At 36.7% G+C, this 23,910-nt stretch overlaps 1 protein-coding gene across 4 annotated transcripts; it reads left to right on the plus strand.

Moving 5' to 3' along the window:
- Window positions 1-1,309: 1,309 nt before the first annotated feature.
- LOC128211159 (pro-epidermal growth factor-like) lies at window positions 1,310-21,081 on the plus strand. 4 transcript variants are annotated; one of them, XM_052915617.1, is made up of 7 exons: window positions 5,858-6,011; window positions 11,581-11,639; window positions 14,688-14,783; window positions 15,596-15,974; window positions 17,274-17,387; window positions 18,138-18,260; window positions 20,453-21,081. In XM_052915617.1, exons 4-7 carry the CDS (start codon window positions 15,920-15,922, stop codon window positions 20,683-20,685), a joined length of 525 nt encoding a protein of 174 aa, XP_052771577.1. In that variant the 5' UTR covers window positions 5,858-6,011; window positions 11,581-11,639; window positions 14,688-14,783; window positions 15,596-15,919; the 3' UTR covers window positions 20,686-21,081. The 4 variants fall into 4 exon arrangements, with proteins under 4 accessions (XP_052771576.1, XP_052771577.1, XP_052771574.1 ...); XM_052915616.1 differs by lacking the exons at window positions 5,858-6,011; window positions 15,596-15,974 and adding an exon at window positions 1,310-1,382; XM_052915614.1 differs by lacking the exon at window positions 15,596-15,974 and having other exon boundaries at window positions 5,860-6,011.
- The last annotated feature ends 2,829 nt before the right edge of the window (window positions 21,082-23,910 follow it).

Below are 23,910 nucleotides of genomic sequence, written 5' to 3' on the forward strand. Positions count from 1 at the left end.
TTGCCGTCATACATGTATGTGTGCGGCGCACGTCACCAGGTCACACGTTGCCGTCATACATGTATGTGTGCGGCGCACGTCACCAGGTCACACGTTGCCATCAAACATGTATGTGTGCGGCGCACGCCACCAGGTCCCACGTTGCCGTCAAACATGTATGTATGCGGCGCACGACACCAGGTCACACGTTGCCGTCAAACATGTATGTATGCGCCCTGTCATACATGTGTGTATGCGACGCACGCCACACGGTCTCACGTTGCCGTCATACATGTATGTATGCGGCGCACGTCACCAGGTCACACGTTGTCGTCATACATGTATGTATGCGGCGCACGTCACCAGGTCACACGTTGCCGTCAAACATGTATGTATGCGGCGCACGTCACCAGGTCACACGTTGCCGTCATACATGTATGTATGCGGCGCACGTCACCAGGTCACTCGTTGCCGTCAAACATGTGTGTATGCGACACGTCACCAGGTCACACGTTGCCTGCGACGCACGTCACCAGGTCACACGTTGCCGTCAAACATTCTCAATAACTCGTATCAGCTTCGAAACAGATCTTATTGAAATTCTCTCTGTTTCATTACATATGTACATCTTCTAACCTATGATACTAACGAAAATATATTATGAATTGTTACTATTTAATAATTGTCCAAGATATTTGAATCGCACCAATGTGTGAGTTTTCAAAAGAAATAGTATATCCATAGAATAACCGCATGTAGACTGGGGTTTTCTGGGGGCTCACATTAGTTAACAGTTTAATGAAAAAATCGAACATAGAACTATTCAATTACAACATCAAAACAATGAAAGAATCCTCCTAAGTTGTGACCCGTATCCGCCATTTTGTGTCGCTTTTTTCCTTGGAGAGTCGCGTCATCAGTGTGTGTATACCACGTGAATAATTACGTCATATATGCCATTTCGGAAGGCAAAACATTGCTTAAAATGAAGACTTAAATTAAAGATAACTTTTCATTTACAACACCATTTTAAATGAAACAAAGGGCAATATAGCATTCACTAATCATTTAATATTTTTGAGCTTTCTGCTACTAAATACACGGTTACAATCTTGTTATCAGTCATTAATATTTTCCATAAATGCATTATTTAGTAAGCAGTTGAAGGTTTATCAGTCAAAAGGGATGTTTGGTATACATGTGTTTGTATTGATTTTGAATAAGAGTGTCACCTATTAACTGCTCATGCACCACTTCTTTACAATAATTGCCAAATCGACTGTCATTCTTATACAAAATACAAATGAAAGTAGGTCGTTGAAGCGGTGTTCGTTCATAAAATAATTGCGTTGGTATTCTTCACATTAATAGCTGTGGGATACGGATTCGGGTTTTAAAATCAGGTTGGTGTTGTCTTTCTTTTTCTAAAGACGCTAAATAATGACAATGCCACTTGGTTGAAATAGTATCTCCTGTATTCATTAAATTTTATCAATGAGGTTTAATTGATTTCAAACAGTTTAAAAGCAGTGGAAAGTCATTTTTAGATCGGTCTATTTAGAAAATTTGATCCATCTTGTGGTCTAAACCGGACGTCCGCACACACACAGCTTGGATAGAATTCAATTACTATGTGTTGTCATTTTAAACCAGTGAAAAGAGAGAACTTGTTTGTTTCAGATATTTAGCAAATATATTATATCTGAAACAAACAAGTTAGTATTATGATATTCGTTGCTCACTCGATTTTCCAATTATTATCATCTTTATGGTTATGTATTTTATAGCATCGAAACACATTTTTATTGATTTATAAACAGGATATAAGTTCCCCTAATCAAAAACTGATGAAGGTTTCGTCTTATATTTTTCACTATTCAGTTTTTTCTTGAGTACATTGGCTTTCACACAAGTCTTGTTTTATACGTGCAAGTTGATACTAATACCGTAATAGAGATTATAGGATTAAGCCAAATAACCAAAAACGTATTGTGATATCAAGCCTAAATCTAATATATATAACTTATAATTATGGTTTACATATCGGATATATATCGCGAACGATATAGGACCTAAATTGTATTGCCACAATCGGATACAAGAACAACCGATATCACGTCCGTTACATATTAGACCGATATCGGATCTATATCAAGTATCATAACTAACAGGTGTCGGATAAATATCGGCTTTATATTGGATACATATGATGGAAGAAATCGGTCCTATATTGGTAGGTCCATCGGATAAACTTCTGATGCACAGCAGCCCTATATCTTACTGATATTATTAAATTCCAAGACAACTGTCTAGCAGTAATCCGTCATTGGACCAATATTTAATGTAAGTATTATTTGATATCAAGACTCTAGAGTAATTCATTCATATACCAATATATTTCTTCTCCACTATTTAGTTTCCAAAGGGAACGTTCACGTTGTATTATCTCATATGACACCATTTTGATGAACGTAGTAATACATGTACAAGGTATTTCACGAGGACATACTTTAATAAAAAGATTCATTTTATTATGGTTTCATAAAATGTATTCAATCACAAATTACCTCGATGAATTCTTCATTTCTGTTTTTTAATACATATTTTCAATCAAAGTGTACTTCGGTGATAGGTTCGCTTTTCACCAACTATATTCGGATATAAATGGTTTATGAGGTATAAAGCACCTCAATCTCTTGCCTCAAAGACATTATTGACATAGTTTGCATTCTGAATACTTTTAAACATGCCTTCAAGTTGATAAATGTGTGCAAGTATTAATGCAATAGAATGGTTCAAATGCCTCCATTGAGAATATCGTTGTAGTCAGAACTGTCACTTTTAAGTATGTACGTGAGGTTAGCGGCCTAGCGGCCTTGTGGCGTGAAGTTAGCGACCTTAGCGGCCTAGCGGCGTGAAGTTAGCGGCCTAACGGCCTAGCGACATAGCGGCGTGAAGTAAGCGGCCTGGAGGCCTAGCGGCGTAAAGTTGGCATAGAGGGCTTAAATTGTTTTCTATTTAGAGCATTTCTAGATGAGTTTCCTTCTTAAATGATCAATTAATTGTATTAAATTACATATTTTACTTATCTGAAGCGATTATCAACTTTTTTTTTATAAAAGTCGAGCAAGCACGTCACGGGCCTAGCGGCCCAGCGGCGACTCTATATTTATTCATTTCATTTTTTCTTATGGTAGGAGTCGTTATTATTCAGATTACAATCAACTACTTTTAATTGTTTCGATATAACAAACGGTTGTATTTATCTTAAAAACTGTTTGTTTATGCTACATAATGTAATGCTATATATCGGACAATGCTTCGGTGTCTGTAATATTGGTTATGTTTTATTACTTTAAAAATAATAAATTAATGTTCCTTGATATAAAACGCAGACAACATATAGATATAACAGAGCAGAATAAATTGGCGAATGCGTAGCTAACATACACAAAGAAGATAATATAACATGCAGGTAACTGTGTGTTTATTTGTACTTTATAAATGTTTATAAATGTTAATTAAAGACCTCTACAGTGAAACGTATGCAAAGTTTTCCGGCGACATTGATGCCTTGCATCAACTTTCTCTTGTCAACAACTATACTTTGTATTTATCATGGGGATTATGTGTTCCACATATCAGAGAGATATCTGTAAAACGATTGATGTGGTTCGCCCCACAGACTCGATCATAGCCAATAGTGTAAACATGTGTCAGGCAATTCTACCTATCATGGTTGTATTACAGTCAAACCCCGTTGGCTCGAATTGCTTGGCTCGATTTCCTCGTTGGCTCGAACTGGATGTAAAGGACCAAATTCTTTAAGCTAAAGGAATGCATTCCTGCTGGCTCAAGTTTCCCAAGGTTCGAGGTATTTTCGTCGGTCCCTGGGAGTTTAAGCGAACGGGGTGCGACTGTATGTGCAAGGAAAGAGTGGTTGTTTGTTCCATTACCGTTTGCCAACAGACCGACCAAAATACCAACCAGTCGACCGACCATATGGTGACTCCGGTACACACCTCTTCAAAACTTGTTTGCGATTTAAAAGCATTGAAATATATTTTTCATCTAATCGATTAATATCTATAAACGACCGGCAACAACATAATAAACAGGTTCATTTATATTGAATACGTAGAATATGCATGAATGAGCGAATTGCGTGATATTCGATGTTAACAAACCTCTTTATAAGATTTATTTCATAATCAATATTTCATATAAATCATGGATCTATACACCAGTGCAATTCATTTTCGTGTGAAATTTATAACTCGATCAGCTTCATGTGTCCTTCGTCCATGTTTAGTTCGTAAGATATCTATGAGATATCTGTGAGTGAATCTATTGTATGTTGAATTGATCAATTATCCATGCTTAAAAAGCTTTCAATCGGGGCATAAGGGCGGTAATTAAAGTAAGGCCAAACGGTTTGTTCCCACTTTGCCAACCGTTAATTAAACATAGGGAAGTCTAGCATTTTCACCAATTAGCACTTATCAACTCTATTGCTACAACAAACAATACATCCCCCAACCCCACCTACAATTTCTATAGGAAAAATTACCGGTTGGCAAAGTGGGAACACACCGGCCACACTTATTATAAAGACTTGTCAAGCACGCCTACGTATCCTATAGCATGCACCTCAAGAGTTTAGATATTAAATTTATTAATATTATTAAGATAAAATATTTTGATAACCAGTTTTCAGCGCTTTCACCGCAAGTTTTGTTTGTGGTTAAACTCAAATCGGAAGTATCTTACCTGAAATCCCTGCGATTTGATTGGCTGACGGGTTATCGTGTGAGCCTATGTAGATGTAATTGTTGGGTTACGTACAGTTCCTACATTATTCCATTGATCCTGTTATATGTAATTAATAGTCATTGACTTTTTAAGTTTATCCATTAATAAATTAAAATTAAAAAATCAGATTATTTTAAATAAGCAAAACGGAAATTTGTTTCTGAGCGTTGATGAATCGGGTCCTGAGGTTTATGAACCAAGCTATAAAAAAAATATACCCTACGAGTTTGGGGACAAAATTCCCATTTATTGTGCCCAAAGGTTTGTAATAACGGCATAAGACAAACGTTTTTTTTTTTTTGTATCTTGATGTTTTCTCTTTTTCTAATCAGTTTATACAATTTTTATTTATAATGGTTGTTTTTTATCAAACATATTTTTTAGATTAATTTTACAATACAAATGTTGGCTGGTACATTTTGTTCACGTGATCCTCCATGGTACAACATTGAAACCTATCCCAAACTGACGTCGCGTTTCCACTTCTGTTTATTATAAGATTCAAAATTGTCTGTATCAAGGCTTTTAAGATGAGGCACATGCATGTCTTTGTATAAAATCTTCTTTAAAGACATACTCACATACTTTACTGCTAAATGTTTCTTTATGTTTTACGATAGTGTATAATATGATTGTAAAGAATACTTTGCAAATTTATTCATGTCTTCTTCATTCATGTACTATTTGTTGTGTGTGATTATAGATTATATCGATGAGCTCAATATGATTAAGTTAAATAAAAGTTTTGTTCTGTTCTTTTCAGTTCTGTTATGGTATTCACAGTTCATAATGGTTTTTAGATATCACAATCCTTAAACATTTGGAAAGAACGTAGATACTAGTTTAAAAAAAACCCAGTAGATACGTGAATGACTTGATATTAAGTGTGCTTAATTTACCTCGTCTCCCAAAAATAATACATGTATGCATATGTTATACTTTCGCTTACTAGAATAGAATATTCACATTCAACTGAAGTGCATTCAAACCATACTTGTATTTGTTTGTAAAGTTTATTCACGCTGTATTGCATAATGGGGGAAATATAATAACTTAATTAATACTACATGCTTGAACTACCCATGCACCTGAGCCCTCTTCAAAACTGGTGTCAAATCGATTTTCATTCTTATATAAGAGCATACTTCATTTATATATTGATAACTTTGGAATTCTTCATTTTAAAAGCTTTGGGATACGGATTCGGAGTTTAAAATCAGGTAGATTTATGGTCTTTCTTTTTGTCATAATTTAATTTATTAAAGATGCTAAATATAAACGATGGTTGCTATCGGATAAATATCGGATAAATATCGACTCTATATTGGTTATATATATATATATATATATATATATATATATATATATATATATATATATATATATATATATATATATATATATATATCCAGCACATTTGTACAAAATTGGTTACTTATTTGGTTTGGTCAAAGTTAGCCAAAATGTGTCTCGTTTGGTCAATACTGCCAAGTACCTATCCAAAAATAACTAATAACTAACCAATCATATCATTTAAATGTGCAAACTAGACTCCAGGTAACAGGTAGACAACCTATCCAAGTTTGAACAATTGACTGCTGCAGAACGATATCGGGGCTATATTGGATATATTTCGGACAAATATCGTATCGGATGCATAGCAGAGCGGTATCAGACAGATATCATTAAAATTTAATACAACTTTCCAGCATACATCCGTTATTGGACCGATAATATAAACATAAAATACATTATTCCATACATAAAGTCATGTCGGTAATTTATTCATATACCAATATATTTTTCTCCACTATTTTGTTTTCAAAGGGAACGCTTAAGTAGTATTGAATTACGCTTCTCATTTTTAATGAAAGCATTTATTAATGTTTGGCTTCATAAAAAGTATGCAATCAAAAAGAAGCTTCTTATAGATCCTTCCCATATCAAATTTTGCAAACAAATTTAACGACTCTGAAAGTTTCATTTCTTATTATAGTAAAATTTATTTAATCTAATTGAACTTGGGTTCGTTTTCTTCAAAAAATCAATTCACGTTCAAATGGTTTTAATATAATATTGAGTGATGTCTCTTGATATAATATGAACTAAACTTAAGTCTCGATACTTTTTTAACTTTTTCTCGGATATATTAAATATAATACTTAGTAATGATGGAAAATATAATTAATATACCATAAATACAAAAAATGTTTTAATATGAGAAATGAGAAAAATGGCAGACGAAGAGAGCCATTATATAGTGTATTGCTATATGAGGGATTAGCGAAATGGGAGAAGAAGCGAGCTGTTTATGTGTTACATAGCTATATGAGGGATGAGCGAAATGGGAGAAGAAGCGAGTCCTTTATGTGCAACATAGCTATATTAGGGATGAGTAAAATTGGAGAAGAAGCGAGCCGTTTATGTGTTACATAGCTGTATGAGGGATGAGTAAATTGGGAGAAGAAGCGAGCCGTTTATGTGTTACATAGCTGTATGAGGGATGAGTAAATTGGGAGAAGAAGCGAGCCGTTTTTGTGTTGAATAGCTGTATGAGGGATGAGGAACATGGGAGAAGAAGCAAGCCGTTTAATTGTTACATAGCTATATGAGGGATGAGCGAAATGGGAGAAAAAGCGAGCCGTTTATGTGAAACATACCTATATGTGAGATGAGTAAAATGGGAGAAGAAGCGAGTCCTTTATGTGGTATATAGCTATATGATGGATGAGTGAAATGGGAGAAGAAGCGAATCTTTTATGTGTAACATAGCTATATGACAGATGAGTGAAATGGGAGAAGAAGCGAGTCCTTTATGTGTTACATAGCTATATGACGGATGAGTGAAATGGGAGAAAAAGCGAGCCCTTTATGTGTTATATAGCTATGTGAGGGATGAGTGGAATGGGAGAAGAAGCGATTCCATTATGTGTAACATAGTTATATGAGAGATGAGTAAAATGGGAGAAGAATCGAGTCCTTTATGTGTAACATAGCTATATGAGGGTTGATTGAAATGAAATGGGAGAAGAAGCGAGTCCTATATGTGTAACATAGCTATATGAGGGAAGATTGAAATGAAATTGGAGAAGAAGCGAGTCCTTTATGTGTTACATATCTATATGACGGATGAGTGAAATGAAATGGGAGATGAAGGGAGTCCTTTATGTGTAACATAGCTATTTGTGGGATGAATGAAATGGGAGAAAAAGCGAGTCCTTTTTATATAAGAAAGCTATATGACGGATGAGTGAAATGTAATGGGAGTGGAAGCGAGTCCTTTATGTGTTACATAGCTATATGACGGATGAGAGAAATTGGAAAAGAAGCCAGTCCTTTATGTGTAACATAGCTATATGACGGATGAGTGAAATGGGAGAGGAAGCGAGTCCTTTATGTGTAACATAGCTACATGAGGGATGATTGAAATGGGAGAAGAAGCGAGCCCTTTATGTGTAACATAGCAATAAGAGGGATGAGTGAAATGGGAGAAGACGCGAGTCCTTTATGTGTAACATAGCTATATGAGGAATGAGTGAAATGGGAAAAGAAGCGATCCCATTTTTTGTTACATAGCTATATGACGGATGAGAGGAATGGGAGAAGAATCGAACCCTTTACTCGTTGCATAGCTTCATGTGGGATGAGTGATATAGGAGAAGAAGCGAGATTTTTATGTGTTACATAGCTATATGAGGAATGAGTGAAATAAATAGGAGAAGAAGCGAGTCCTTTATGTGTACATAGCTACATGACGGATGAGGGAAATAGGAGAAGAAGCAAGTCCATTATATGTAGCATAGCTACTTGTGTGATGAGTGAAACGGGAGAAGAAGCGAGTCCGTTATGTGTAGTATAGCTATATGACGGATGAGTGATATGAAATGGAAGAAGAAGCGAGCCCATTATGTGTTACATAGCTATATGACGGATGGGTGAAATGGGAGAAGAAGCGAGTCCGTTATGTGTTACATAGGTATATGAGGGGTGAGTGATATCGGGAAAGAAACGAGCCCTTAACTTGTTACATACTACATTAGTGATGAATAAAATGGGAGAAACAGCGAGCCCTTTATGTTTAACAAAGCTATATGATGGATGAGTGAAATGGGAGAAGAAGCGAGTCCTTTATGTGTAACTGTGCTATATGACGGATGAGTGATATGGGGGAAGAAGAAGCGAGCCGTTTACTTGTTACATAGCTTAACGAGGGTTGAGTGAAATGGGAGAAGAAGCGAGTCCTTTATGTGTAACTTATCTATATGACGTATGAGTGAAATGGGAGAAGAAGCGGGCCATTTATGTTTACATAGCTATATGAGGGATTAGTGAAATTGGAGAAGAAGCGAGTCCTTTATGTGTAACTTATCTATATGACGTATGAGTAAAATGGGAGAAGAAGCGGGCCCTTTATGTTTACATAGCTATATGAGGGATTAGTGAAATTGGAGAAGAAGCGAGTCTTTTATGTGTAACATAGCTATATGACGGATGAGTGAAATGGAAGAAGAAGCGAGTCCTTTATGTGTAACATAGCTATATGAGGGATGAGTGAAATGGGAGAAGAAGCGAGTCATTTATGTGTTACATAGCTATATGAGGAATGAGTAAATTGGGAGAGGTAGCAAGCGCTTGATGTTTTACATAGCTAAATGAGGGAAAAAAGGAATGGGAGAAGAAGCAAGCCCATTATGTGTTACATAGCTATATGAGGGAAGAGAGGAATGGTAGAAGGAGCGAACCCTTCATGTGTAACATAGCTATATTAGGGATGGGTGAAATGGGAGAAGAAGCGAATCCATTATGTGTTCCATAGTTATATGAGGGATGAGTGAAATTGGAGTTACATAGCTATATGACGGATGAGTGGAATGGGAGAAGAAGCGAACCCTTTATGTTTTATGTGTAACATAGCTATAAGAGGGATGAGAGGAATGGGAGAAGAATCTAGTCTAGTATGTGTTACATAGCTATGTATGGTATGAGTGAAATGGGAGAAGAAGCGAGCCCATTAGGTTTAGCATAGCTATATGAGGAATATGAAGCGAGCTCTTTATGTGTTACATAGCTATATGAGGGAAGAGTGGAATGGGAGAAGAAGCGAGTCCTTTATGTGTTACATAGCTATATGAGGGAAGAGTGGAATGGGAGAAGAAGCGAGCCCTTTATGTGTAACATAGCTATATGAGGGAAGAGTGAAATGGGAGAAAAAGCGAGTCCTTTATGTGTTACATAGCTATATGAGGGATGAGTGAAATTGGAGAAGAAGCGATTCCTTTATGTGTAACATAGCTATATGAGGGATGAGTGAAATGGGAGAAGAAGCGAGTCCTTTATGTGTTACATAGCTATATGACGGATGAGTGGAATGGGAGAAGAAGTGAGCCCATTATGTGTCACATAGTTATAAGAGATTAGAGGAAAGCGAGCCCTTTATGTGTAACCTAGCTATATGAGGGATGAGTGAAATTGGAGAAGAAGCGAGCCCTTTAAGTGTTATACAATTTTTTGAGAGGTTTGCAATGGTGTATTACTACCAGATATGGTGATAATATTTTTTTCAATTGTCAGAGTGATGGTTATTAAACAAATAAAGTAGTTCCTTCCACAAACTCTAAGTCTAACAAAGGCAAACGTCTAAAAATGCATGGCACATGACTCTAGGACTGATAGGCCGTATGTCACAAAACAGATGTCAGCCAATACTATCATAGTTGTTACGTGTACTAAGTTTCAGAGTATCTGTACCATTAACTGTTGCCAACAGATACACCAACCTGACCGATCAATTGCCGTATATGGCGGTGACTCTTCATACCTTGTAACTTTTGTTCGCGGAGGTATATTATATAAATTTGGTAATTTCACTGTTTTAATATTGAATACGTATAAACATGCATAAGCGATTTGTGGTCTTGAGGTAAATGTTTTCCTGACTTGTAAAATAGAATAATGATTTTATAATCGGTAATTCATATAAATCATTGACCTATAATGCAGAGCAATTCATTTACGTGTGAATATTTTATATTTATTACTACATTTCTGATAAATGTTTAATAATTTCGAAAAAGGTATTGAATAATGATATTAAATGATCATGTGAAACAATCATATTGAATGTTTGTATTAAATACTATCAAATTAATGATCATATTGAATAAAAATGTTGAATTATTTTATCAAAGAATCATATTGAATAATCATATTGAATAAACATATATAATCACATTTACACCAGTAAAGATCAAATTAATCAATTGTTCTTTATAGAGGGTAATTGTTTTGTTTTTCAGTGTAAGATCGTAAAATATCTCACTGAGTGAGCACAAAATATATAGTTCATGAGTGGCGTAGCCACGAATTAAATATTTTTTTGTGATCACGAGGTGAAATATATTTAATTATCTGTCTTAAAAGTATATAAAATCACAGTTAATTCCAGTTTTTCTGAAAACCTCGCGAAATTGTATTCGAACTTTACGTCATTTCGGAAATGACATCGTTGAAATTGTGTCCTAGCCCTGTGCGCGCTGACGATTAGAAGTTAGAGCGGGCTAAAAGCAAACAATTGAAAATAGAACATAAATGTTCACAGTTTGAAGCAGTAAAATGTCATAAAAAGGCATGAGTGATATCAATGCACAACCGATACCTGTACGTGTACACACACCAAAAGAAACACCCACAAACCTCAAGTGAATTAGGAATTTACTGTACGCGCATATTGAAAATCAATATTTTAAACAGAGAGTATATATACAATAGTATATTTGTTAAATGTTTCAGAATGAACGGCAACCTGTTTCTCGCCCTGTGTTTGTCATCCCTGCAAAGACCAATATCAGGTTTGTATTCCATTGGAAAACTTTACTTTAAATGCAGAAAAAAACAACATATTTCTAAATTAAATTTCAGGACACAAAAAATATCTCTTATTAGTATTGCCTAACACATTTTAAAAATAAAAAAATAAAAAACGTTGGGTGTAGAACAAAGAAAATAAGTTTGCACAAATTCCGGATTTGCAAACTTAATTCGGATGCTGTTCTATTGATTATTGTAATAGGTTTGGTTAGTACAAAAACGAGGTGTTGCTAAAAGGAACCAGGTGGACATGCTCACTTGCAAATATACACTAAAGTCTAGTTCGTAGCTCTCACTATTGGTCCCGACAGTTTACGATCAATCTTCGAAGTGAAAATCGTGTTTGCTCCCGATTTTACTTGCATACAATTTAATGCGACTAATGTGTAACACGGTCCTAAAACAAGTTCGATTTGGACGGTTGCAGACAATCGAAAGCGATCAAATAGAGAGTGTGGTAAATTTGATACAAAAAATAGCAACAAGGCGAACAAGTAGCCAAGGTTTATCATGAGTCGTTACATTTTCTGGTTCACGTCGCATCTCGATGCATCGGATATGAATATCAACGTATACACTCGATGTGCATTCGTATAAGTGGCATGGTGAAAAGCACAGAAAACCAGCATTATTGACCGTTCTGCTATCGTGTACTGTTGGGACTTGTCAAAATAAACGTCTTGAAGATTGCACACGTTCCGCAAAAGTGCGTTCAACATGGTATGGAATTTCATTTATATTCGTTTCAAAAGGAATGATTCGCCTCGATATCCTTCGGGAATCAAGCACGCCCCTCAACTGTGAATGATAGATGATATAAAAGAAATACTACAGAATGGATGATGTTTTGCAACACATACTTACTAACTAACAAATAATTTATACACCACCCACTCGTCCAGTTAACGCCTTTGGAATGAATACAACAGTTGTTATGTTTATCATTCATTGAACATTATGTTGGTTATGCATACTACTTGCGGAAACAAAACTCTATGCGAACTACCTTAACCTTACTGAAAACTATTTCGAAAAAAATGGCTAGGTGCTGTTAATTTTACCATATAACTATAAGTATCTATCATGTGTGTCCGGTACGGATAGAAAAATCCGACCCGAGTGCACGCGCTTAAGCCGGTAACGAGGTTTGCCGAGTTAACGGCCACGCAGCGTGACCGAAGGACGGATTTTTCGATCCGGACCAGAAAAACATGATTGAATTTTTTTCTTGCATATCTAAAATTCTCAATTTGTGGAAGAATTGAGGTAGAAAACTCACCTTTGTACATTTTACCAAAAAGCGCGTGAAACGTTGTTTACTGACGCCATAAAGCGCAGTGATTTTAAATCACTATTGATGTCAAATAGTAACTATTTTAATCGCGTTTACTAACAAATAATTTATACACCACCCACTCGTCCATACATGCAACCATGCTTTCCATCATGATGCTCCCCTTTCATCGGGGTAACACAGATTGTGTATATATACTTATATACTTGTTAAACGTTAACTGTTAAAGTTTCAAGATATTATATGTTTTAGACAACAGCCAAAGTGACAGTCCCACGTGCAAATTGAAAAACTTGAATCTCAGCGTGCTGCACTTATATGCTAACATAATCTAAAAACAAGAAACTGCGTCATTGATGTATATTTCAATGTGATGTTGTTAAGACTACTATCACTCTTCAGTAAATATTTCAAAAATAATAATAATAATTTTATATTGAATTCAAATATGAATATTGGCATTTTTGCACTCGTAAAAGGACATCATCTAAATTTATTGTGTTGAGCAGTCTTGCACTTGTGATATTCATTAATATGATAAAATACCACAATGAAATGAAAATTTGAATGTTTTAGTATTGCGTCGATATATGAAATCATTTGGTTATAAATGCACCAGTCAGTTGTTACCACAGCCCCTAGGTCCGGGGATATAACTGGGAAAGCCTGGGATTTGGGCCGTGTTTTTACTTTACTTTGGCCCTGCAGTGCAGGTGAATGCGGTGGTTTTGTCTTCTCGCCAAATATAGCGGGTATGGGCCTTACCCTGGGTTCCTAGAGTGCGGGGCCATTTGGCGGGGATTTTGCCAGCAGTTTATCGGGTTAGTAAATTCCTTCAAAGTATCCGTGACGAAACGATTTCATGGAAACATAGATCGCATTTCTAAGATATTTAGTGTTTTCATGTTCATGTAATTTGCGATAATTTTTAGAATTATCCAACAACAACGCTGATAAATGATAATGCATGCTTCCACATTGATTGAACGTTGTGTGAACGTGGAGGTTTAAAGAGCGGCATCGTTAACGACGACGTCACATACAATTTGAACACGGTAAAACTATACTCGCCCCAGCACACTATCGTTTTATTAAGATCAATGATATTCAGAAGTCATTTCGATCATCGAAATATGATAGGAAGCTCAATTGCTCGGGCAGTAGACTCAGCTACTGATACAAATTAGGCTTCTGTGAACAAGTGGAATAATCATAAATTGAGTTAAATTCGCGTATGTAAAGCAACTAAGGCATTAATTATATAGAACATACTTAATAATCAACAAAAAATGGTGTTATATTTCATATTGTTTCTAACGATGTAGGGTGACCTCTTTTACAAAAATGTTCTGTTGGCCGCGTAGGTTGCCCGTCGGTCGTTTTCGACATATAAATATCATACTTTGTTCAAACCTGGCAATGCACCAGTCAATTGTAACCACAACCCCTCCCCCCCCCCCAGGTCCGGGTAATGGCGGGGACTTTGACTTTCGCATTTATGACTTTGACAGACCACCACATTCACCCGGCACGGCGGCGCCACCTGTAGGTAAAAACACGGCCCATTTCCCCGGCTATCCCCTGTAAACCGCCGGACCTGGGGGAGGGGGGGGGGGGGTTGGGCGTGGTTGCAATTGACTGGTGCATAAGTGATCTCTAAATGATTCCATAGTATGTAGTGTTCTTTAAAACGAATAATCCGTGAAATTGATTACTGGCATGTTGTGTTATACAGGTGGTTTACCCGGTGTAGCGGTCGACGGAAGTTGTACCGTTGCCGCAGACTGTGCCACCCCGGGGAACGTGTGCGAAAATGGTGCCTGTAAAATTGGTATGATTTACTTCATTAAATCTTTTACTGAATACAAATGTTTGTTGGAGTTGTCAAACATTACTTTTTCAAAACATTTGCATTACAAGTTTGAGTAAGTTTTCTAGTGTGAAAATTGTACAGCTTCATCAGACTGTACCCCTGTCGTTATAAGTGCCTAATTTGTCTGTAAAATAGGTATATTTTAGCCTTAAAGGAGCTGTACTCCGTATGATGAAATAGCGAAAAAAAGAAGAAAATTGTCGAAAACTGACATAAACTTGGTATCGATGTGTACAATGCATTGAAACTTACTAACTGAAGTACCACATAGTTTACAAAAAAAAAAATTTCGTAGTTTTTTTCGTATTTTTCCATCAAAAAAGATTACTAAGTATGTCTACCTAGTAGAAATCATTCCTTATGCATGATTGGCTAGTCGATGTTATCACGTGATATTACCAAGTTAGGTATATAGCTTAAATATTCCAACCGTTTAAGGTAAGCCTTCGTAGCACAGTGGATACAACGCTGGACTGCAATTTTTGCGACACCGTTCGAACCCGGTCTCCGACTCGATTTTATTATTACATTTTGGCATTTTCTTTACAATTATGATATCAAAGAGTAAAACATTTAATTAAATAATTGTCCTGAGACTCGTTACAAAATAAAAAAATCGGTGCCAATCTGGTGTACAGTCCCTTTAACTCTTTGGTAATACAAATGTGGGTTGGGAACATTAAACAGTTTAATTGTTTTTAAATGTTTACTCATATTTATTGTTTGAGGTTTTTTTTTGTTTAATGAATTACATTTTGTTACATTTTCAGGTGTGTAAAGGAATTGCGTAAATTTTTCGAAGAAACATTGGATAATTATATTGTGGAAACATCTTTTCTATACAACACAACTCGCGTGAATAGCAATATTAAACGGAAATCATATAACACACAGAGCCATGATCACTTACGTTATGTTTGATTAAATCAAGTTTAAGTAAATAATTTAACTTTATAACATATGATAATTAAACGTGTTACGCTAACGATGTTCTGAGAGATTGGACCCTGTCACACTGACTATTCCAAGGCGGATACCTCAACATTTATTAATAAAAATATTCAAATGTGTATGTAATCTATCTGTGTTGTACTATGACAATTACATTGACGGGTAACCACGGACCGGGCGATTTTTGCGGGATACCTGGTAAATGACCAATGCATTAATTACTAAAAAAAATACAGCAAATAAAAAAATACATAACATTTTTTAATCTATTTTTTTGTATTTAGATTACACGAATAGAGATGACATTTCGTTTTTCATTGACAAATGGTAAAACAATCTGATTGTACGTAATTTTGTTTAAGTTTAAATATAGGTACCCGTCGGTAAATGAAGATAAGATACCCGCGGGAAATTGAAGATTTGGTAGCTGCGAGAAATTGAAGATTGGGTAACCGCGGGTAATTTAAGATTGGGTAACTTTGAGTAATGGACGATTGAGTACCCGGGTGTAAAAGGTACCCGTCCATGTCATTATTCTTGTATTGTAACTTTATGTATCAAGGTGTGTATCTCTTGCCATCTGCCTCTAAACAGGGCCATCTTTAAGGTATCAGAACCACAAACAAGTGAATTTTGAATGATTGGTTATGTTTTATTGGTATCGTTTGAAATAATATTATCCGTAAATAAAATACACCTAAAATAACACCTAAAATAATGTATCAAACATTTAAAAGTTTGCTAAATAGGACAATTACAATAAAGAGCAAAAATAGAAATTGTATTACTTTATCTGCAATGTTGTTTTTTTCTTCGGTCACTTATTTTGTTTATCAGTAATCAACAAGAAATTTCATTCAATTGATGTCAATGTTATATCGGATCACTAGGCATATTTATTGAACATAATGCTTTATGGAGCTGTCAGAAAACTTATTTGTGGGTCTGATTTATTAAAGCTTCACTCTCACAGATTGACAGTTTTGACATTTTCAAAAACAAAAAATGTTTCAGAATCAGCTTATGTTGGCATCAATGTTTTCCATTTAGGCATGCAAGATAACTCACATTAGAACATATCTCAATTGTTTGAAAAAAACTGCTTCATTTTCCTTAAAGCGTTAGTAACGCTTATTTGTAACGCTTTAAACCATAAAACATCAATTTTTGAACATAAGCATGGAAAGATGCGATCTGATATTTTGTCAGCAGTCTGATATTACTGGTTTCCCCACATTTACACAAAAAAATATTCATTCCAAGACAAAAAAGAAGCTGTCAAACGATCAATATGGTGAGAGTGCAGCTTTAAATTGTTGGCCCAAATACCTTTCATTTGATGTCATTGTTATATCGGGACACCAGGCATGATTATTTAACCTAATGATTAATGAAGGTGTCAGAAAACTAGCTTATTTGTGGATCTGATTCCTAAAATTGTTGGCTACTGGGTTTGACCCTGTATCTTCCACTGTATTCGAAGGACATTTATTTTAGGTGTGGCGGGGGACTGCTCCTCGGATACGTCTAGTTGTGTTACGAATGCAGGATGTATTTCGAATGTATGTGATTGCAACACAAACTATGCAACCTCTGGACTTGGTTGCGTGGGTATGTTTTTGTCACTAAGTTAACGGTATTAACTTCTTAATCGTATACATAGAAGGGGATTATTGTTTATTTCAGTGTAAATATAGAAAATTTAGAAGCGAGCAAGCATTAAAATTATATGAAAAATATTAACCTTACGAGATGAAATAAATTTCGATCTTGAACTAAAACAGACAAGTATTCTTTTTAATGCATGCTACGATTCTATTAATAATAATAAGAAATTGATAATTCATTGGAAAATTGCACAAAGTATAAGCAAAATTACGTCATTCCGGAAATGACGTCGCTGATTGTTCTTCCAAAGTGCACAGTGAGCAATTATGCTCGTTTGTTTTACAATGAAACTTGCTAAAATGAGTTAAAAAAACCAGTGAAATTATACTCTGATAAACTCAAACAATATAATTCAGCGTTCTCTTTTTCAATTAACCACCAATAAGCATGAACTGTCTAATTAATACACACAGTGGTAAAGGGTTCGCTCTAAGTCAAGGTTTATCTATTGCAATAAAGACAGGCTCAACAGAAATAATATATTTTCGTATACATAACTTATACATATATAAAACGAAACTTCTTTAAAAAGCCAAAATCTTAACGAGTTCTTTTCACTGATAAAGCAATTTATAAAACCTAAAATTCATTATGAATTACTCGATATTTTGGGAATACCAACGAACAAACTAAACCACCTACTGCGGTACATGTTCAATTAACTTAAACTATTCTTTTTTATATTTTCTGTAGAGAAACTCAACTGCTACAGTTGTTCCAGCGGCTGCGATAAGGATGCCTCTGCTGGCAGCACAGAAATAAGGACCTCTAACAGCGAGGATTGCACATATTGCTACATAGCCTGGAACGATCAGGGTAGGTTTAGAACAGGGTGGGGGTATTCGCCTTCATGGTTACTGTTAAGTAAAATATATTCAAAAAATTAAATAATACAAAAACAAAAATTACTTGTAGCTTCTGAAGTTCTTATTGCGTGTTCGTTAAAACATAGTACGAGAGTATACGCTTGTATCTTGTATCTTGTATCTTGTATCTTACCAGTGTGAAGTCTTTAAAGGGGCACAGTATGGGTGAAGGGGCACAATATGGGTGAAGGGGCACAATATGGGTGAAGGGGCACACTATGGGTGAAGGGCACAGTATAGGTGAAGGGGCACAGTATGGGTGAAGGGGCACAATATGGGTGAAGGGGCACATTATAGGTGAAGGGGCACAATATGGGTGAAGGCGCACAATATGGGTGAAGGGGCACAGTATGGGTGAAGGGGCACAATATGGGTGAAGGGGCACAGTATAGGTGAAGGGGCACAATATGGGTGAAGGGCACAGTATAGGTGAAGGGGCACAGTATGGGTGAAGGGGCACAATATGGGTGAAGGGCACAGTATAGGTGAAGGGGCACAATATGGGTGAAGGGGCACACTATGGGTGAAGGGCACAGTATAGGTGAAGGGGCACAGTATGGGTGAAGGGACACAATATGGGTGAAGGGCACAGTATAGGTGAAGGGGCACACTATGGGTGAAGGGCACAGTATGGGTGAAGGGGCACAATATGGGTGAAGGGGCACAGTATGGGTGAAGGGGCACAATATAGGTGAAGGGGCACAATATGGGTGAAGGGGCACAATATGGGTGAAGGGGCACACTATGGGTGAAGGGCACAGTATGGGTGAAGGGGCACAATATGGGTGAAGGGGCACAGTATGGGTGAAGGGGCACAGTATAGGTGAAGGGGCACAATATGGGTGAAGGGGCATAGTATAGGTGAAGGGGCACAATATGGGTGAAGGGGCACACTATGGGTGAAGGGCACAGTATGGGTGAAGGGGCACAATATGGGTGAAGGGGCACAGTATGGGTGAAGGGGCACAGTATAGGTGAAGGGGCACAATATGGGTGAAGGGGCATAGTATAGGTGAAGGGGCACAATATGGGTGAAGGGGCACAATATGGGTGAAGGGGCACAATATGGGTGAAGGGGCACAATATGGGTGAAGGGGCACAATATGGGTGAAGGGCACAGTATAGGTGAAGGGGCACAGTATAGGTGAAGGGGCACAGTATAGGTGAAGGGGCACAATATGGGTGAAGGGGCACAGTATGGGTGAAGGGGCACAATATAGGTGAAGGGGCACATTATGGGTGAAGGGGCACAATATGGGTGAAGGGGCACAGTATGGGTGAAGGGGCACAATATGGGTGAAGGGGCACAATATGGGTGAAGGTGCATAGTATAGGTGAAGGGGCACAATATGGGTGAAGGGGCACAATATGGGTGAAGGGGCACAGTATGGGTGAAGGGGCACAGTATGGGTGAAGGGGCACAGTATGGGTGAAGGGGCACAATATGGGTGAAGGGGCACAACATAGGTGAAGGGGCACAATATGGGTGAAGGGGCACAGTATGGGTGAAGGGGCACAGTATGGGTGAAGGGGCACAATATGGGTGAAGGGGCACAATACGGGTGAAGGGGCACAATATAGGTTTATTAAAAAATGGATTGTATTGCATTATAATAATTATAATTTACTTATTAAACTTAAACTATTTATTTGCTTTGTGTACTGATAAAAAAATATTAGCAAATTAAAAAAAAAAATGCGCCTTTTAAACTGGGGAATTAGTGGCCATAAAGCTATTAATTAAAAAAAAACATTTATAAAGTTTAATATTTCCTAATGTACACAAATGATACGCATGTTTTTGCTTTGAACCGTGAAGTCAAATGAATCAAGCATATTAATGGATTAACTAAAAACTAAATTGGCATCAACCTATAACGTGTCCCTTCAAGGTTACGGTATCCCTTGCAATGAGTCAAATATGAAAAATATAGTCACTTAAACATGATCATAAACATAATGTATTCAACATATTATACCATTATAGTTCTATGAATAAAGCATTGTTGTCTCGTATAAAAACCATTGATGATATTGTTTAGAATTAAATTCAAATGTTATTACTAATTGGTAACATATTAGAATATATCATAAATACGATAATGCACAATCATATTATTTAAAACAAAACACTCATTAAAGGTGCGGCTCGCGGCTGCCTCACCGCTACGACGGCTACCTCCAATAGCATCAGCAGTTCCGGCTGTAGTGAAGGGTGGACAGAGGGCTTGACTGGAACCGGATGTGCCTGTGAGACCGCTCTGTGTAATGATACACCCACTACGGCCGGGTACATCCAGAGTGCGGCATCCCCACTTTACGCATCAGCTGTAACTGTGGCCATGGCGTCTATTTTGTTGCATCATTTGTTTTAGTCATTGTTTGAACAATGAAACTGTGACACTTCAATGCAGTACTACCTATTGTACTGTTTGCTGTAGAATTTCGAAGTGAATTCAATTTTTAAATTCCAATAACATTGTCTTAATATAAAGTTTATGATATAATGTTAATCATGTGTTGAAGGCCTCCAGGCTGAAGTTATTGGTTCTCCATGGCATACCTTGTTCTAAACGGTTGACGGTTACCAGAGGCCAATAATTTACTAAATGTATAGCATATCATTTGTAACATAAAGTTTTTCAATTGCATTTATTAATTCAAAGTAAAACAGCTTAAATACCAATTGATAATCTTGAATATGATAATATGTGTTTATATACTGTCTATTATTTCTATAATTATTTGTACTGCTAGAATAAAAGTTCTTCTACGTCTCTGTATAATATTGATTTGACCTATAACTTATACCAAGCAATGCATGCACATCGCTGTTAGACCACAGTCTTATAACAAGCAATGCATGCACATAATTGTTAGACCGCAGTCTTATAACGAGCAAGGGATGGACATAATTGTTAGACCGCAGTCTTATAACGAGCAAGGGATGGACATAACTGTTAGACCGCAGTCTTATAACGAGCAAGGGATGCACCTCACTGTTAGACCGCAGTCTTATAACGAGCAAGGAATGCACATCACTATTAGACCGCAGTCTTATAACGAGCAAGGAATGCACATCACTGTTAGACCGCAGTCTTATAACGAGCAAGGAATGAACATCACTGTTAGACCGCAGTCTTATAACGAGCAAGGAATGCACATCACTGTTAGACCGCAGTCTTATAACGAGCAAGGAATGCACATCACTGTTAGACCGCAGTCTTATAACGAGCAAGGAATGCACATCACTGTTAGACCGCAGTCTTATAACGAGCAAGGAATGCACATCACTGTTAGACCGCAGTCTTATAACAAGCAATGGATGCACATCACTGTTAGACCGCAGTCGTATAACAAGCAATGGATGCACATCACTGTTAGACCGCAGTCTTATAACAAGCAATGGATGCACATCACTGTTAGACCGCAGTCTTATAACAAGCAATGGATGCACATCACTGTTAGACCGCAGTCTTATAACAAGCAAGGAATGCACATCACTGTTAGACCGCAGTCTTACAACAAGCAAGAAATGCACATCACTGTTAGACCGCAGTCTAATAACAAGCAAGGAATGCACATCACTGTTAGACCGCAGTCTAATAACAAGCAAGGAATACACATCACTGTTAGACCGCAGTCTTATAACAAGCAAGGAATGCGCATCACTGTTAGACCGCAGTCTTATAACAAGCAATGAATGCGCATCACTGTTAGACCGCAGTCTTATAACAAGCAATGAATGCGCATCACTGTTAGACCGCAGTCTTATAACAAGCAATGAATGCGCATCACTGTTAGACCGCAGTCGTATAACAAGCAATGAATGCGCATCACTGTTAGACCGCAGTCGTATAACAAGCAAGGGATGCACATCACTGTTAGACCGCAGTCTTATAACAAGCAAGGGATGCACATCACTGTTAGACCGCAGTCTTATACCAAGCAAGGAATGCACATCACTGTTAGACCGCAGTCTTATAACAAGCAAGGAATGCCCGTCACTGTTAGACCGCAGTCTTATAACAAGCAAGGAATGCCCGTCACTGTTAGACCGCAGTCTTATAACAAGCAAGGAATGCCCATCACTGTTAGACCGCAGTCTTATAACAAGCAAGGAATGCCCATCACTGTTAGACCGCAGTCTGATAACAAGCAAGGAATGCCCATGTCTATTAGACCGCAGTCTTATTACAAGCAATGAATGCACATGTCTATTAGACCACAGTCTTTAACAAGCAATGAATGCCTATCACTATTAGACCACAGTCTTATAATAAGCAATGAGTGAACATTGCTGTTAGACCACAGTCATTTACAAGCAATTAATGCATATCACTATATGACCACAGTCTTATTACAAGCAATGAATACATAACACTGTCAGACCGCAGTCTTATTACAAGCAATGAATGGACATTGCTGTTAGAACACAGTCTTATAACAAGCAATGCATGAACATTGCTATTAGACCACAGTCTTTAACAAGCAATTAATGTATATCACGGTTAGACCACAGTCTTATTACAAGGAATGAATGCATATCACTGTTAGACCACAGTCTTATTACAAGCAATGAATGAACATTGCTGTTAGACCACAGTCTTTAACAAGCAATGAATGCATATCACTATAAGACCACAGTCTTATAACAAGCAATGAATGAACATTGCTATTAGACCACAGTCTTTAACAAGCAATTAATGTATATCACTGTTAGACCACAGTCTTATTACAAGCAATGAATGCATATCACTGTTAAACCACAGTCTTTAACAAGCAATGAATGCATATCACTATAAGACTATAGTCATAATTCATGTCAGCATGTCCGACAGTGTAACGATAATACATCTGTTTTAAGAGGTAGATACGTCCCTCGATGTGTTTAACTCTGCATTCTAAATACATGTTAGGCAATTTGTTTTAATTTCCTACATAGAAAATAGGGGCTCGGATGTAATCAAATCACTTGATTATATCATTAATCTATGCTGCCATTTCGCGTAATGGTAATTCGGATACTGATCAAGGTAAACTGGCTTTACGGTTTAACACACAGACAGACAGAATTGTTTAACATACCTTTGTTTGGATATAATAGTTCATTAAAAGTTTGTTACCATTATAAAGTTGGAGCCTATCTTCGTATCCCTTTTCTACGATGGTAAATAGTTTTAATCGTATAGCCGCATGAATAAGTTTGGTGGACTAGACGTTTAAAGAAGCACTCTTACTTCCAAATAAGATTTACCATAATTAATAATATTGTTTCAATATTTCAAAAAGGATGAATCAATGTCGAAAACAATGGTTCTTAGGAAGGATACCGAGTTTAATTTGAAAGAAATGAGCATAAAACACGGTATTTCTACCTTATGAGACTATAGAAGACCACAGTAAATATTTTAGCATTCACCGATCATTTAATATTTTTGCGCTTTCTGCTTTTAAATACACGATTACAATCTTGTTAGCAGTAATTAGTATTTTCCATAAATGTATTATTGAGTAAGTAGTAAGATTTATCAGTCAAAAATGATGTTTGTTATACATGTGTAAGTATTGATTTTATTCAAATAAATGCAAAAACATAG

This window comes from Mya arenaria, chromosome 12, assembly GCF_026914265.1.
Source record: "Mya arenaria isolate MELC-2E11 chromosome 12, ASM2691426v1".
Lineage (NCBI taxonomy): Eukaryota > Metazoa > Mollusca > Bivalvia > Myida > Myidae > Mya > Mya arenaria.

Coding starts and splice junctions, on each gene's coding strand:
- LOC128211159 (XM_052915616.1), top strand. CDS start 11,582: ATGAACGGCAACCTGTTTCTCGCCCTGTGTTTGTCATCCCTGCAAAGA. Junction 11,640..14,687: donor CCTGCAAAGACCAATATCAG/GTTTGTATTCCA, acceptor TGTGTTATACAG/GTGGTTTACCCGGTGTAGCG. Junction 17,388..18,137: donor CTCTGGACTTGGTTGCGTGG/GTATGTTTTTGT, acceptor TATTTTCTGTAG/AGAAACTCAACTGCTACAGT.